This window comes from Dreissena polymorpha, chromosome 7 (assembly GCF_020536995.1).
Source record: "Dreissena polymorpha isolate Duluth1 chromosome 7, UMN_Dpol_1.0, whole genome shotgun sequence".
Taxonomy (NCBI): Eukaryota; Metazoa; Mollusca; class Bivalvia; order Myida; family Dreissenidae; genus Dreissena; species Dreissena polymorpha.
Genome location: NC_068361.1, coordinates 74,389,324 through 74,402,546, shown reverse-complemented (window position 1 = coordinate 74,402,546; position 13,223 = coordinate 74,389,324). Strand labels below are relative to the sequence as shown.

The window sequence follows — 13,223 nt, the reverse complement described above, 5'->3', positions numbered from 1 at the left end:
AGTCAGTTGTGTAGTTATCAGATGTTCAGTGTCAAGCTGTTTTTATTTTCTAAGTTCCCAGCCATAAAACTTGTGTGAGGGTTGGTCTTGAAATCCTTTCTATGGCCATTCTCCCCCTACTTCTCAGTCAAGTAGTACAGTTGTCAGTTACTTGCATAAGTACGTGCCATAGTGCTAGTAAAACCAGTTAACCCATGAAAAGTGTGAATTGGTGAATAACGGATTGGTAATATGATTGAAATACTGTTAAAAATGGTGAAAAATCAAGCCCAACAAAATATTTATAAACACATGTTTATGCCCAAACCAAATCATATCTGATAAGGTCAATTGGAATATCTGGGTTGTCATCATTATAATGCTTCCCTTCAAAGAATCAGTAGTGTATTGCATTTTACCTGCCCATCAGTTAGTTGGATAAACCATCTGCAGCCAATTGTATAAATATGGATAACTTAAGCCAATCCAAAAGATAACCTTTATTCGGATAAAGATAACCAAAGTCAAATACCTTGGCTAAATCTAAAACGTAACCAAAACGTACACCTGTTCTGATATCTATTTTTTTATACAATCTCTTACCAAAAAATATCCTAAAATTGGAGATAACCAAAAGTTAACTGCTGGATAAGTTATCCAGATCTATCCCTTTCCCACTTATTAGCAAAGTAAAAATGGCTATGTCCAAACAGCATAAAACCAAAACAGCCTACCAGTAACTTGCAGTCTGTTCAGTTTTATGCTGTTTGCTGCTCATCAGTATCTCAGGTTTGGAAATGAAGCTTTGAAAACTTTAATCTAATAAGAAAGGTCTTAAGTTACATATAATTTTTCAAAGGGACTACAAATGTGTGAAAATACATATCTAAGTGGTCAAGGGATAACAATTGGCTGCTGTAGAGCATTCCTATCCGCATGATATCTAAAGAATTTGTATGATTATTACTTCGGAGGGAATGAACTCGCCAATTAATTAATGTTGATGTCACAAGATCCAAGGTTAAGGTCAAATGAGACTTGTAACATGACATTATTTGGAATACCTCTATTGATAAACTAATCTATATTCAACACTACTCTGTGCAACAATTATTAGTCTGCACCAGAAAATATGAATGCAAAAACAGGACAAAACCAATTTTTAAACTGTTGGCAATACAATGCTTGTATCTGTTACAATTAATTGGTGTATCTGCTTAAAACCATTAAATTACTAAGGCATGAATCTTTAAATATAAATAAATAAATATCATTCAAGTGTTCACAAGGTATAAGGTTGCTCATACATCATCATGCATATTATTTATTGTGGGGTTTAGCAATCTGGCCATATTCATTAAGATAACTACCACAAACTTATATTGGGTAAAATGATTTAACCATACTTGGAGCACTTTATGTCTGATATGACAACTGCTATATCAGAGGTAGAGTCCCTTCAGGACCAATCTTACCCCATTTATGCCAAGTGGACTCTCCCATCATTGTAAATTGGATCAATTAATTTCCAAAATTAGAGATGTCTAGTATATTTATTTGTATATTTATAATATTTCTTTCAGAAATTCCTTTAAGCAAACAGCGCAGACCCAGATGAGACGCCGCATCATGCGGCATCTTATCTGGGTCTACGCTGGTAAAAAATTGCCAAGGCCTTTTTTCTAGACGCTGGGCATAAATGGGTTAAGTTAATGTTGCTGGGCTATTCCGATTGTCAGATTTGTGTTGAGGATATATTGGAACAAGATTCATAAATATAATCCATTTACAATGATTCATCTGGCAAGACAATATTATAAAAAACCTGAGCACATCAATGCATATAAATACAATAATAAACAAGATGTGTTTGTAAAACACTTTGTCCCCCATATATTTGACCTTGACCTTTCACCACTCATAATGTGCAGCTCCATGAGATACACATATGCATGCCAAATATCAAGTTTCTATCTTTAATATTGCAAAAGTTATGGTAAATGTTAAAGTTTGACGCAAACAACCAAACCAATAGACAGGGCAAAAACAACATAAAAAGTCACCAAACTCACAAAAAAACTTATGTTTTAAAACAAAGCACCAACAAAACTGCAGGAAAACTGCATGGTTATTTCAAAACGCAGTTACTTTATAAAAATTACCATAAGGGGATCATTATTATTTATAAAAAATATACTGTTTAAATCATGTATAATATATTGTTATTCACAAAAAGTTACAATGTCAGCAATATAGTCCAACTCAATCTATGTCAACAAAAATAATGTTTGGCTTAATTATACATTAAAATTTATGTTTAATGCATTTTTGTTGTAAATATCTATAAATATCTATGTAAATATCCATTGGATTTTTATAAAACAAGTGAGTATTGCTAAAAGCAGTACATATTACCTAGTAATAAAACACTTGCAAAGAAATAAGTTAAATATCATCTATAATATATAACACATGAGATTACTTACACTATCATATATAATATATTACAGCACATATATTGTTCCTTAATAGTCTGAAGTGTCTGTGAGCCTTCTTTAAAAATCACCAGAAGACTATTGTAAGGAAATAATTACATTTATTTAAAAAAAGCTTCCAAAAATCACCACAGCACCATGACAAATATGCAAATTCAGAAATGTTCGGAGGAAAAACAAACATTCTTATGAAGAACAAACCCAGGATGATACTGCCTTTTAGACACAAAAAGCAACAAAATAAGCAAAAATTGTATTTTACAAGTATTAATTCAGTGCAAGTGCTTATGAGGTAATGCAAACACACCTCAAAAGTCACACAACAGATACATTACAGCCAAAAGTAAAAACAATTGTTTTAATTATTTCTTTAAAAATGGGTGCATAAAGGTATGATACAAACAGGTAAAGCCAGTAACTGCAATATCATTTGCGTCTTGTTCTGAGAAAACTGGGCTTAATTCGTGTGCGTGAAGTGTCGTCCCAGATAAGCCTGTGCAGTGCGCACAGGCTAATCAGGGACGACACTTTCCGCCTAAACTTGATTTTCAGTAAGGAGGTACTTCCTTGAAACTAAAAATACCATTAAAGCGGAAAGTGTTGTCCCTGATTAGCCTGTTGTGGACTGCACAGGCTAATCTGGGACGACACTTTACGCACATGAATTAAGCCCAGTTTTCTCAAAACAAGACACATTTTATAAAATATCAGGCTAAGCACGAAGAAAGAATTGCTCAGCCAGCCTTTCTATTTCTTTAATCTAAGAATCATCTGATATATAACAAAACGATATAGCAGTAACCAGTTATTCTGTATATATCATTTTCAACAGTGATAATTTTAATTCAGCTTTCTTAAAAGATAACAGGAAATTACCATGAAAACCTTTTTTATAGACATTCTTAATACCTGTCACTATGACTTTGAGCAAAGATGAACGTTCAATATTAAAGCATGATATTACACACTCATAAATATGTTATATATTTGTTGATTCTTGTTATTTTGGAGAAAAAGTCTACATATTCAATAAGCTTCTAGGTAACAGAGAGCTCAGAGGGGATAAGACATTAATAATGAGCTTCCAGGTGATACAGAACTCAGCTCTTCTGATCCAGTTCTTTTTTCCAATCTCTGAGAACCTTTGCAGCTGCTTCTAACGTTTCATCTTTCTGAAATGTAGTATTAGAATAAAATTATTTGCTTAATAAACAAAAATAAGAATATATGAGCTGCACTCTGAGAAAACCGGGTTAAATGGATGTACATAAAATGTAGTCCAAGATTGAAAACCGGGTTAAATGGATGTACATAAAATGTCGTCCAAGATTGAAAACCGGGTTAAATGGATGTACATAAAATGTCGTCCAAGATTAACCTGTGCAGTCCACAAAGGCTAATCAGGGACGACACTTTCAGCTTTTTGTAAATTTTTAATTTAAAAGAATTTTCTTCCTAATAAAAAACCCACTCTTGGCGGAAAGTGTTTTTCTTGATTAGCCTTTTTGGACTGCATATCTGGGACAAAACTTTACAAACAGCCCGGTTTTCTGTATGAACTGTGTGGGACAAAATAAATTAATTTGCATATAACCCACAGTGTTTATGAATAAATAATGTGCAGTTATTCCTACCATTATTGCAAAAAAAATCATTTTAATTCTTACAAGAGCTCCAAGGTCTGAGACAGATGCCCCCACAAACTGGGCCTTGACACAGGATTTTTTGCATCAAAACTGACCATAAGAGTTAATCTTATCATATTAGTGACTTAACCACTTAAATAAGTTTTTAGTTGACACAGAATTATGCACTTCTGTTAAATCATCGTTATAGTAAATGGGTTGAGAACATTATAGTATTATAACTAGTGATGTAATAATGATCAAATAAAATCAATTCATTCTTGCTGAATGAGAAAGTCAGCCATAATCAATTCTCTTTCCAAAAATAGATGTCGCCGATTTAGTAGATAATCATGGAAAAGACTCAAATTTAGATAAACTCAGTCGGCAGTCAGTGGTAAGCATTAATAGGGGTCATCTACTGCCCAAGGCCAATGTAAATGTGAAGTATCAAGCAAATAAGTCAATTTGTTGAAGAGTTATTGATCAGAAACTATTTTCACACCAATTGTGACAGTGACCTTGACTTTTGACCTTGTGACCCCAATTCCAATATAGGTCATTTACTGTCCAAGGCCAATGCACATTGGAAGTATCAAGCCAATTGGTGAATCAGTTGACGAGTTATATGTCAAAAACGATTTCACACTTAGTGTGACAGTGACCTTTCACCTTTGACTTAGTGACTCCAATTTCAATAGGGGCCATCTACTTCCACACCAATGCACATGGGAAGTATCAAGCCAATCAGTCTCTCCGTTAACAAGTTATTGATCGGAAACAATTTTCACTCTTATTGTGACAGTAACCTTGACCTAGTGACCTCCATTTCAATAGGGGTCAAATGATATTAATTTATAAGTTGTAATTTTAACAATCATATTGTCACAACGCACTTCTATACTCTGGCTTATTAATCTTGTTTCAGTTGTTTTATTCCTTTTTGTTGAAGCTATATGGTGTTGGCGCCAAACTTTGATGTCATTTTGCTATTTGACAAATTAAAATTTTGTTAAGATTCGCATCATTTGTTGAATCATTTGGACACTTGTTGATAAAAAAGTAGTAAGGTCATGGATATTTATTAGTTAATTTGCATACATAGTGGATTCATTAAAAAATGAAAAACAGGTCATGTGAGGGGATTATACAATCAGAATTCAGCAACGGCATGAACATGAAAGAAGCCATTATTGTTATTATACGAATGTTCCAAACAAAACATATCCATAAAACAATCGAGTCCAGTCTTTTTCATGTCAATGAAAACTTGTCAAAAGTTCAATAACAAGATAAATGTTCCAGTTACCTTAATGAAGCAGAATCTCACAAACTTCTCTCCCAGATGCTTGTGTTCCTGGCTGTAGAAAGCTGTGGGTGGAATAGCTGACAGTTTCTGTAACACGCAGTAAGACATTAAAGTTGTATGAAATAAGAAAATATTCATCAAAACTAACATGTATACATGTATATTATATTATCGCTTAAAGGTATAATCACTGAAAAATGTTTTCATGAATATCAACACCTGTGATTACACAAAAATGTTATTACATGTATCATTTAAATTCCCAAAGTGTGGAAAGCAAAAATCTATTGACTAGATTACCATTTATATGCAACTCAACTTCTTAAATGTACTATTCAATTGTTTGAAGTATAGTGCAGACTTTCAACAGTAGTTTAATAGTACTGGATTTTCACACAAGATTTTAGATGTAGTCGATTGAGCTTCACTAATGTTCCCAATGTGGTTAACACATATTGTGCAAGGCCTCTGTCCATTTCTCAAAGGTCAAGGTTATATTTTGAAGGTCAATACTCAAACTATGGGCACGATACAGATTGTGTTGACTGTAGAAACATTTGAATGTAAACATGACCTGAGCGGGTACGAAGCCTGCCAGGTATTGTCATCATTTCCGGACATCTTTTCTTGCAATGAGACATAAAATCTCTCCACTCACCTTGTTCTTGGTCATCCAGCGTATAAACTTAAAGTCAAACGGGTCATCTGTGCCATCATCTGGGATATCTACATCTGAAATGGACAACAATATGGTATGTGAGGCACTCTTGCACTCAGGTTTTGTCAAGGCCTACATTGACATTCATTGCATACATTAGAATTATAATAGCTTGACCAGTTTTTGCTTCTCAATCCGGATGGACTGATTTTGCAGATTCTTGGTAAATATAATTGTGGTAAAAATCTATTAATTTATTACTTCAAAAAACCTTCAATAAATGGAAAAGAGGGTCAAACATACATTTTGGCAAATGGCAAATTGAAGGAATTTGTTTGAAGTTTTGTAAAATGCCAATTTTTATGAAAGATTACAAAAACAAGAATGTATGCATTGTACTCAAAAAGCTGAAAAATCTTTAAAATGTATGTTTGTTATTTGATAAGGATCAATTGAAATTATTGATCAACTTATAGTTTATGTAATAAAAAACAAATCCATCAATCACTCACTGATCTTGGATATATCTGCCATCATAAAGTACCAGCCTAAAAGGAACTCCTCAATCACTCACTGATCTTGGATGTATCTGCCATCATAAAGTACCAAGCCTAAAAGGAACTCCTCAATCACTCACTGATCTTGGATATATCTGCCATCATAAAGTACCCTGCCTAAAAGGAACTCCTCAATCACTCACTGATCTTGGATATATCTGCCATCATAAAGTACCCTGCCTAAAAGGAACTCCTCAATCACTCACTGATCTTGGATATATCTGCCATCATAAAGTACCCTGCCTAAAAGGAACTCATCCATCACTCACTGATCTTGGATATATCTTCCATCATAAAGTACCCTGCCTTTAAGGAACTCATTAGTCATTCACTGATCCTGGATATATCTGCCATCATAAAGTACCAAGCCTAAAAGGAATGCATCAATCAGTCACTGATCTTGGATATATCTGCCATCATAAAGTACCCTGCCTAAAAGAAACTCCTCAATTACTCACTGATCTTGGATATATCTGCCATTATAAAGTACCAGCCTAAAAGAAACTCCTCAATTACTCACTGATCTTGGATATATCTGCCATTATAAAGTACCCTGCCTAAAAGGAACTCCTCAATCATTCACTGATCCTGGATATATCTGCCATCATCAAGTACCAAGCCTAAAAGGAATGCATCAATCAGTCACTGATCTTGGATATATCTGCCACCATAAAGTACCAGCCTAAAAGAAACTCCTCAATTACTCACTGATCTTGGATATATCTGCCATTATAAAGTACCCTGCCTAAAGCAACTCATCAATCACTCACTGATCTTGGATATATCTGCCATCATAAAGTATGCTGCCTAAAAGGAACTCATCAATCACTCGCTGATCTTGGATGTATCTGCCATCATAAAGTACCAAGCCTAAAAGGAACTCATCCATCACTCACTGATCTTGGATATATCTGCCATCATCAAGTACCAAGCCTAAAAGAAACTCCTCAATCACTCACTGATCTTGGATATATCTGCCATCATAAAGTACCCTGCCTAAAAGGAATGCATCAATCAGTCACTGATCTTTGATATATCTGCCATCATAAAGTACCAAGCCTAAAAGGAACTCCTCAATCACTCACTGATCTTGGATATATTTGCCAATATAAAGTACCAAGCCTAAAAGGAACTCATCAATCACTCACTGATCTTGGATATATCTGCCATCATCAAGTACCAAGCCTAAAAGGAACTCATCAATCACTCACTGATCTTGGATATATCTGCCATCATCAAGTACCAAGCCTAAAAGGAATGCATCAATCAGTCACTGATCTTGGATATATCTGCCATCATAAAGTACCCTGCCTAAAAGGAATGCATCAATCACTCACTGATCTTGGATATATCTGCCATCATAAAGTACCCTGCCAAAAAGAAACTCCTAAATTACTCACTGATCTTGGATATATCTGCCATTATAAAGTACCCTGCCTAAAGCAACTCATCAATCACTCACTGATCTTGGATATATCTGCCATCATAAAGTATGCTACCTAAAAGGAACTCATCAATCACTCACTGATCTTGGATGTATCTGCCATCATAAAGTACCAAGCCTAAAAGGAACTCCTCAATCACTCACTGATCTTTGATATATCTGCAATCATAAAGTACCAAGCCTAAAAGGAACTCCTCAATCACTCACTGATCTTGGATATATCTGCCATCATCAAGCACCAAGCCTACGAGGAACTCATCAATCACTCACTGATCTTGGATATATCCGCCATCATAAAGTACCCTGCCTCAGGCACCGTAGGGGTCAGTCCAACCTCTGTGAGAACTTGAGCCAGCGCGTCTCGTTTAGGGGCCAGTTCCTTAAGGGCCAGGGACTTCAGGTAACATTTCTCCTCGTCTTCAAAGACTGATATCTCATAATCAAGACCAGCCGCTACAGCCTCCTGTGAAAGGGACGAATTGACGGGACTTGTTTACATATTGGTTACTTGACCATTTGCACAGATTTCAAAAATACAAAAAAAATGTATACAAAAATGACAAATAACACCGCTGACATGGACATATAATGAAGATACTGTCTGAGTAATCATGGTTTGGAGTTGAATTTTTTTTAAGAGTTGCAAACGCAAAAAAATACAATAATTAGGAGTTCTGTTTGACCTTGACCTTTGATTACAATAATCAGAGACGTATCATGACCTCTTAAAGAGCTTGTTAATTTATAAATTGCCGTTTGAATTCTTAAATAGTGTGCACATATATGACCTTTGACCTACCTTTGAGCTAGGGTGTTACACACATAATTTAAAATTGATTTATTAATGATGAAGCTACAAGCTGTATTATCACCAAATTTGATCTTTGACCTATGTGTGTGAACTTGACCTTCAATCAAGAAACAATAACAAACCAATTACACATGAGAAATATTTTCAAATTACAGCCTGGTCAAGCTATACTGTTCTTAAATTTGACAATTGACCTCTGAGTGCTCCCTTGACTTTTGCGCTCGGAAATCGTTATGACATTCAACATCAGCATCTTCTCAGGAAGAACCTAAGTGGGAAGTCATTTAAAAAATGCATGATGACTGAAAAACCTTAATGGACAATGAATACAAATACACAAACTAACATATGTTATTATGCATGCAAATACACTAAACAGTTGTGCTTCTGCAAAAAACTGGCTTAACAAAAATCACCGCACCTGTATGGGAGTGGGACAGGTGTAGATGGAGTTCTGGTGAAGCACCATCAGGGTCTTAATGAGAGGTTGCGGCCCCACGGCCCAGCCCAGCTTCCAGCCCGTGGCACTGAATGTCTTACCAGCACTGCCCACCGTGATGGTACGATCCCACATACCTGGCAGGGTGGCTGCAACACAGAGAACAACCTTAACCCTTTCCTGATTAGATTCAAAGTAAAAATGGCTATATATATACAACCAGCCTAAAACCAGAACAGCCTGCGGGTAACTCGCAGTCTGTTCAGGTTTTATGCTGTTTGCTGCTTATCAGTATCTTAGTGTTTGAAATTAAGCCATTAAAATTTGAATATTGTAAGAAGTCTTTAATAAAACTGGTTTTCGAAGAGACTTCAAACGTGTCAAATGCGTGTCTGAGTGGTAAAGAGTTCAACGTGGTTTAGATTGCTGCTGTGATAAACCTTTCAGGAAACATGGTCTAAAGGCCTTAATACATTCCTTTTAAATTCCTTTCCAAATCTGGAGAAATGTAGCACTGTGATTTTAACCTTGAATACTAGGCTAGCACAGTTAAAACCTATTTATTTAGTTCAGTAATACAGAAAGTCTGATTCTGTGATATTTTCAAGTCTTTAATGGGTAGAATCAATTGTTATCTTAAAGAAAAGACCAAATGAATGCTTCTTATCAGAATAAATTATAGTTTAAACCACGTTTGGTGAAAGCTTGTATTACAATGACAGCCCTACATACCAATCTTAACATTCTGGAAGCCCCCAATGTACCAATCTAAACATGCTGGAAGCCCGCAACGTACCAATCTTAATATGCTGGAAGCCTCCAACATACCAATCTTAACATGCTGGAAGCCCCTAATATACCAATCTTAACATGCTGGAAGCCCCCCAATGTACCAATCTTAACATGCTGGAAGCCCCAAACTTACCAATCTTAACATGCCGGAAGCCCCCAACGTACCAATCTTAAAATGCTGGAAGCCCCCAATGTACCAATCTTTACATGCTGGAAGCCCCCAACTTACCAATCTTGATATGATGGAAGCCCCCAACCTACAAATCTTGATATGCTGAAAGCCCCCTACCTACCAATCTTGATATCTGGAAGCCCCCTACCTACCAATCTTGATATGCTGGAAGCCCCCTACCTACCAATCTTGATGTGCTGGAAGCCCCATACCTACCAATCTTGATATGCTGGAAGCCCCCTACCTACCAATCTTGATATGCTGGAAGCCCCCTACCTACCAATCTTGATATGCTGGAAGCCCCCTACCTACCAATCTTGATATGCTGGAAGCCCACTACCTACCAATCTTGATATTCTGGAAGCCCCCGACCTACCAATCTTGATATGCTGGAAGCCCCCTACCTACCAATCTTGATATGCTGGCAGCCCCCTACCTACCAATCTTGATATGCTGGAAGCCACCTACCTACCAATCTTGATATGCTGGAAGCCCCCTACCTACCAATCTTGATGTGCTGGAAGTCCCCTACCTACCAATCTTGATATGCTGGAAGCCCCCTACCTACCAATCTTGATATGCTGGAAGTTCCTACCTACCATTCTTGACATGCTGGAAGCCCCCTATGTACCAATCTTGATATGCTGGAAGTCCCCTACCTACCAATCTTGATATGCTGGAAGCCCCTACCTACCATTCTTGACATGCTGGAAGCCCCCTTTGTACCAATCTTGATATGCTGGAAGCCCCCTACCTACCAATCTTGATATGCTGGAAGCCCCCTATGTACCAATCTTGATATGCTGGAAGAACCCACTTTACCAATCTTAACATGCTGGAAGACCCCTATGTACCAATCTTGATATGCTGAAAGACCCCTATGTACCAATCTCGATATGCTGGAAGCCCCCAACCTACCAATGGTGATATTCTGGAAGCCCCCTACCTACCAATCTTGATATGCTGGAAGCCCCCTACCTACCAATCTTGATATGCTGGAAGCCCCCTACCTACCAATCTTGATATGCTGGAAGCCCCCTACCTACCAATCTTGATATGCTGGAAGCCCCCTACCTACCAATCTTGATATGCTGGAAGACCCCTATGTACCAATCTTGATATGCTGAAAGACCCCTATGTACCAATCTCGATATGCTGGAAGCCCCCAACCTACCAATGGTGATATTCTGGAAGCCCCCAACCTACCAATGTTGATATGCTGGAAGTCCCCTACTTACCAATCTTGATATGCTGGAAGCCCCCTACCTACCAATCTTGATATGCTGGAAGCCCCCTACCTACCAATCTTGATATGCTGGAAGCCCCCTACCTACCAATCTTGATATGCTGGAAGCCCCCTACCTACCAATCTTGATATGCTCGAAGCCCCCTACCTACCATTCTTGATATGCTGGAAGCCCCCAACCTACCAATGTTGATATGCTGGAAGTCCCCTACCTACCAATCTTGATATGCTGTAAGCCCCCTACCTACCATTCTTGATATGCTGGAAGCCCCCTTCCTACCATTCTTGTAATGCTGGAAGTCCCCTACCTACCAATCTTGACAATCTTGATATGCTGGAAGCCCCCTACCTACCAATCTTGATATGCTGGAAGCCCCCTACCTACCATTCTTGATATGCTGGAAGACCCTATGTACCAATCTTGATATGCTGGAAGCCCCCTACCTACCAATGTTGATATGCTGGAATTCCCTTACCTACCAATCTTGATATGCTGAAAGCCCCCTACCTACCAATCTTGATATGCTGGAAGCCCCCTACCTACCAATCTTGATATGCTGGAAGCTCCTTCCTACCAATCTTGATATGCTGTAAGCCCCCTACCTACCAATATTGATATGCTGGAAGCCCCCTACCTACCAATCTTGATATGCTGTAAGCCCCCTACCTACCAATCTTGATATGCTGGAAGCTCCTACCTACCAATCTTGATATGCTGGAAGCCCCCTACCTACCAATCTTGATATGCTGGAAGCCCCCTACATACCAATCGTGATATGCTGGAAGTCATCAACCTACCAATCTTGATATGCTGGAAGCCCCCTATGTACCAATGTTGATATGCTGTAAGACCCCTTTGTACCAATCTTGATATGCTGGAAGCCCCCTACCTACCAATCTTGATATGCTGGAAGACCCATATGTACCAATCTTGATATGCTGGAAGCCCCCTACCTACCAATCTTGCTATGCTGGAAGCCCCCAATGTACCAATCTTAACATGCTGGAAGACCCCTATGTACCAATGTTGATATGCTGGAAGACCCTGTCTACCAATTTTTGATATGCTGTAAGCTCCCTATATCTTGATATGCTGGAAGCTGCCTACCTACCAATCTTGATATGCTGGAAGCCCCCTACCTGCCAATCTTGATATGCTGGCAGCCTCTATGTACCAATCTTGATATGCTGGAAACCCCCTACCTACCAATCTTGATATGCTGGCAGCCTCTACGTACCAATCTGAATATGCTGGAAGCCCCCCACCTACCAATCTTGATATGCTGTAAGCCCTCTACCTTCCAATATTGATATGCTGGAAGCCCCCCACCTACCAATCTTGATATGCTGGAAGCCCCCCACCTACCAATCTTGATATGCTGGAAGTCCCCTACCTACCAATCTTGATATGCTGGAAGCCCCCTACCTACCAATCTTGATATGCTGGAAGCCCCCTACCTACCAATCTTGATATGCTTTAAGCCCTCTACCTTCCAATATTGATATGCTGAAGCCCCCCACCTACCAATCTTGATATGCTTATGGCCCCTGTAGATCATCCATTCATACACCTCATCCGCTATACACAGGACGTCATGCTGCTTACAAAGGTCTGCTATCAGATCCAGCTCCTCTCTACGATACAGCTAAAGAAGACGAGGGTCTGGTTGCTCAAAATTGTTAGGCACAGTTAAGG

General features: G+C 38.0%; 1 protein-coding gene across 5 annotated transcripts in view; it reads right to left on the bottom strand.

Moving 5' to 3' along the window:
• Window positions 1-466: 466 nt before the first annotated feature.
• Window positions 467-13,223, bottom strand: part of LOC127839043 (kynurenine--oxoglutarate transaminase 3-like) — a 62,625-nt gene continuing 49,868 nt past the window's right edge. For 4 of the 5 annotated variants that reach the window (XM_052367199.1, XM_052367201.1, XM_052367200.1 and 1 more), the window contains 6 exons: window positions 13,053-13,173; window positions 9,300-9,466; window positions 8,338-8,530; window positions 6,067-6,140; window positions 5,409-5,495; window positions 467-3,646 (listed from right to left, as the gene is read on the bottom strand). In XM_052367199.1, coding sequence (XP_052223159.1) covers window positions 3,575-3,646; window positions 5,409-5,495; window positions 6,067-6,140; window positions 8,338-8,530; window positions 9,300-9,466; window positions 13,053-13,173 — 714 coding nt within the window. In that variant the 3' untranslated portion in view covers window positions 467-3,574. Of the gene's footprint in view, window positions 3,647-5,408; window positions 5,496-6,066; window positions 6,141-8,274; window positions 8,531-9,299; window positions 9,467-13,052; window positions 13,174-13,223 lie in introns of those variants that run through there. The other variant, XR_008030124.1, reaches the window with a different exon arrangement.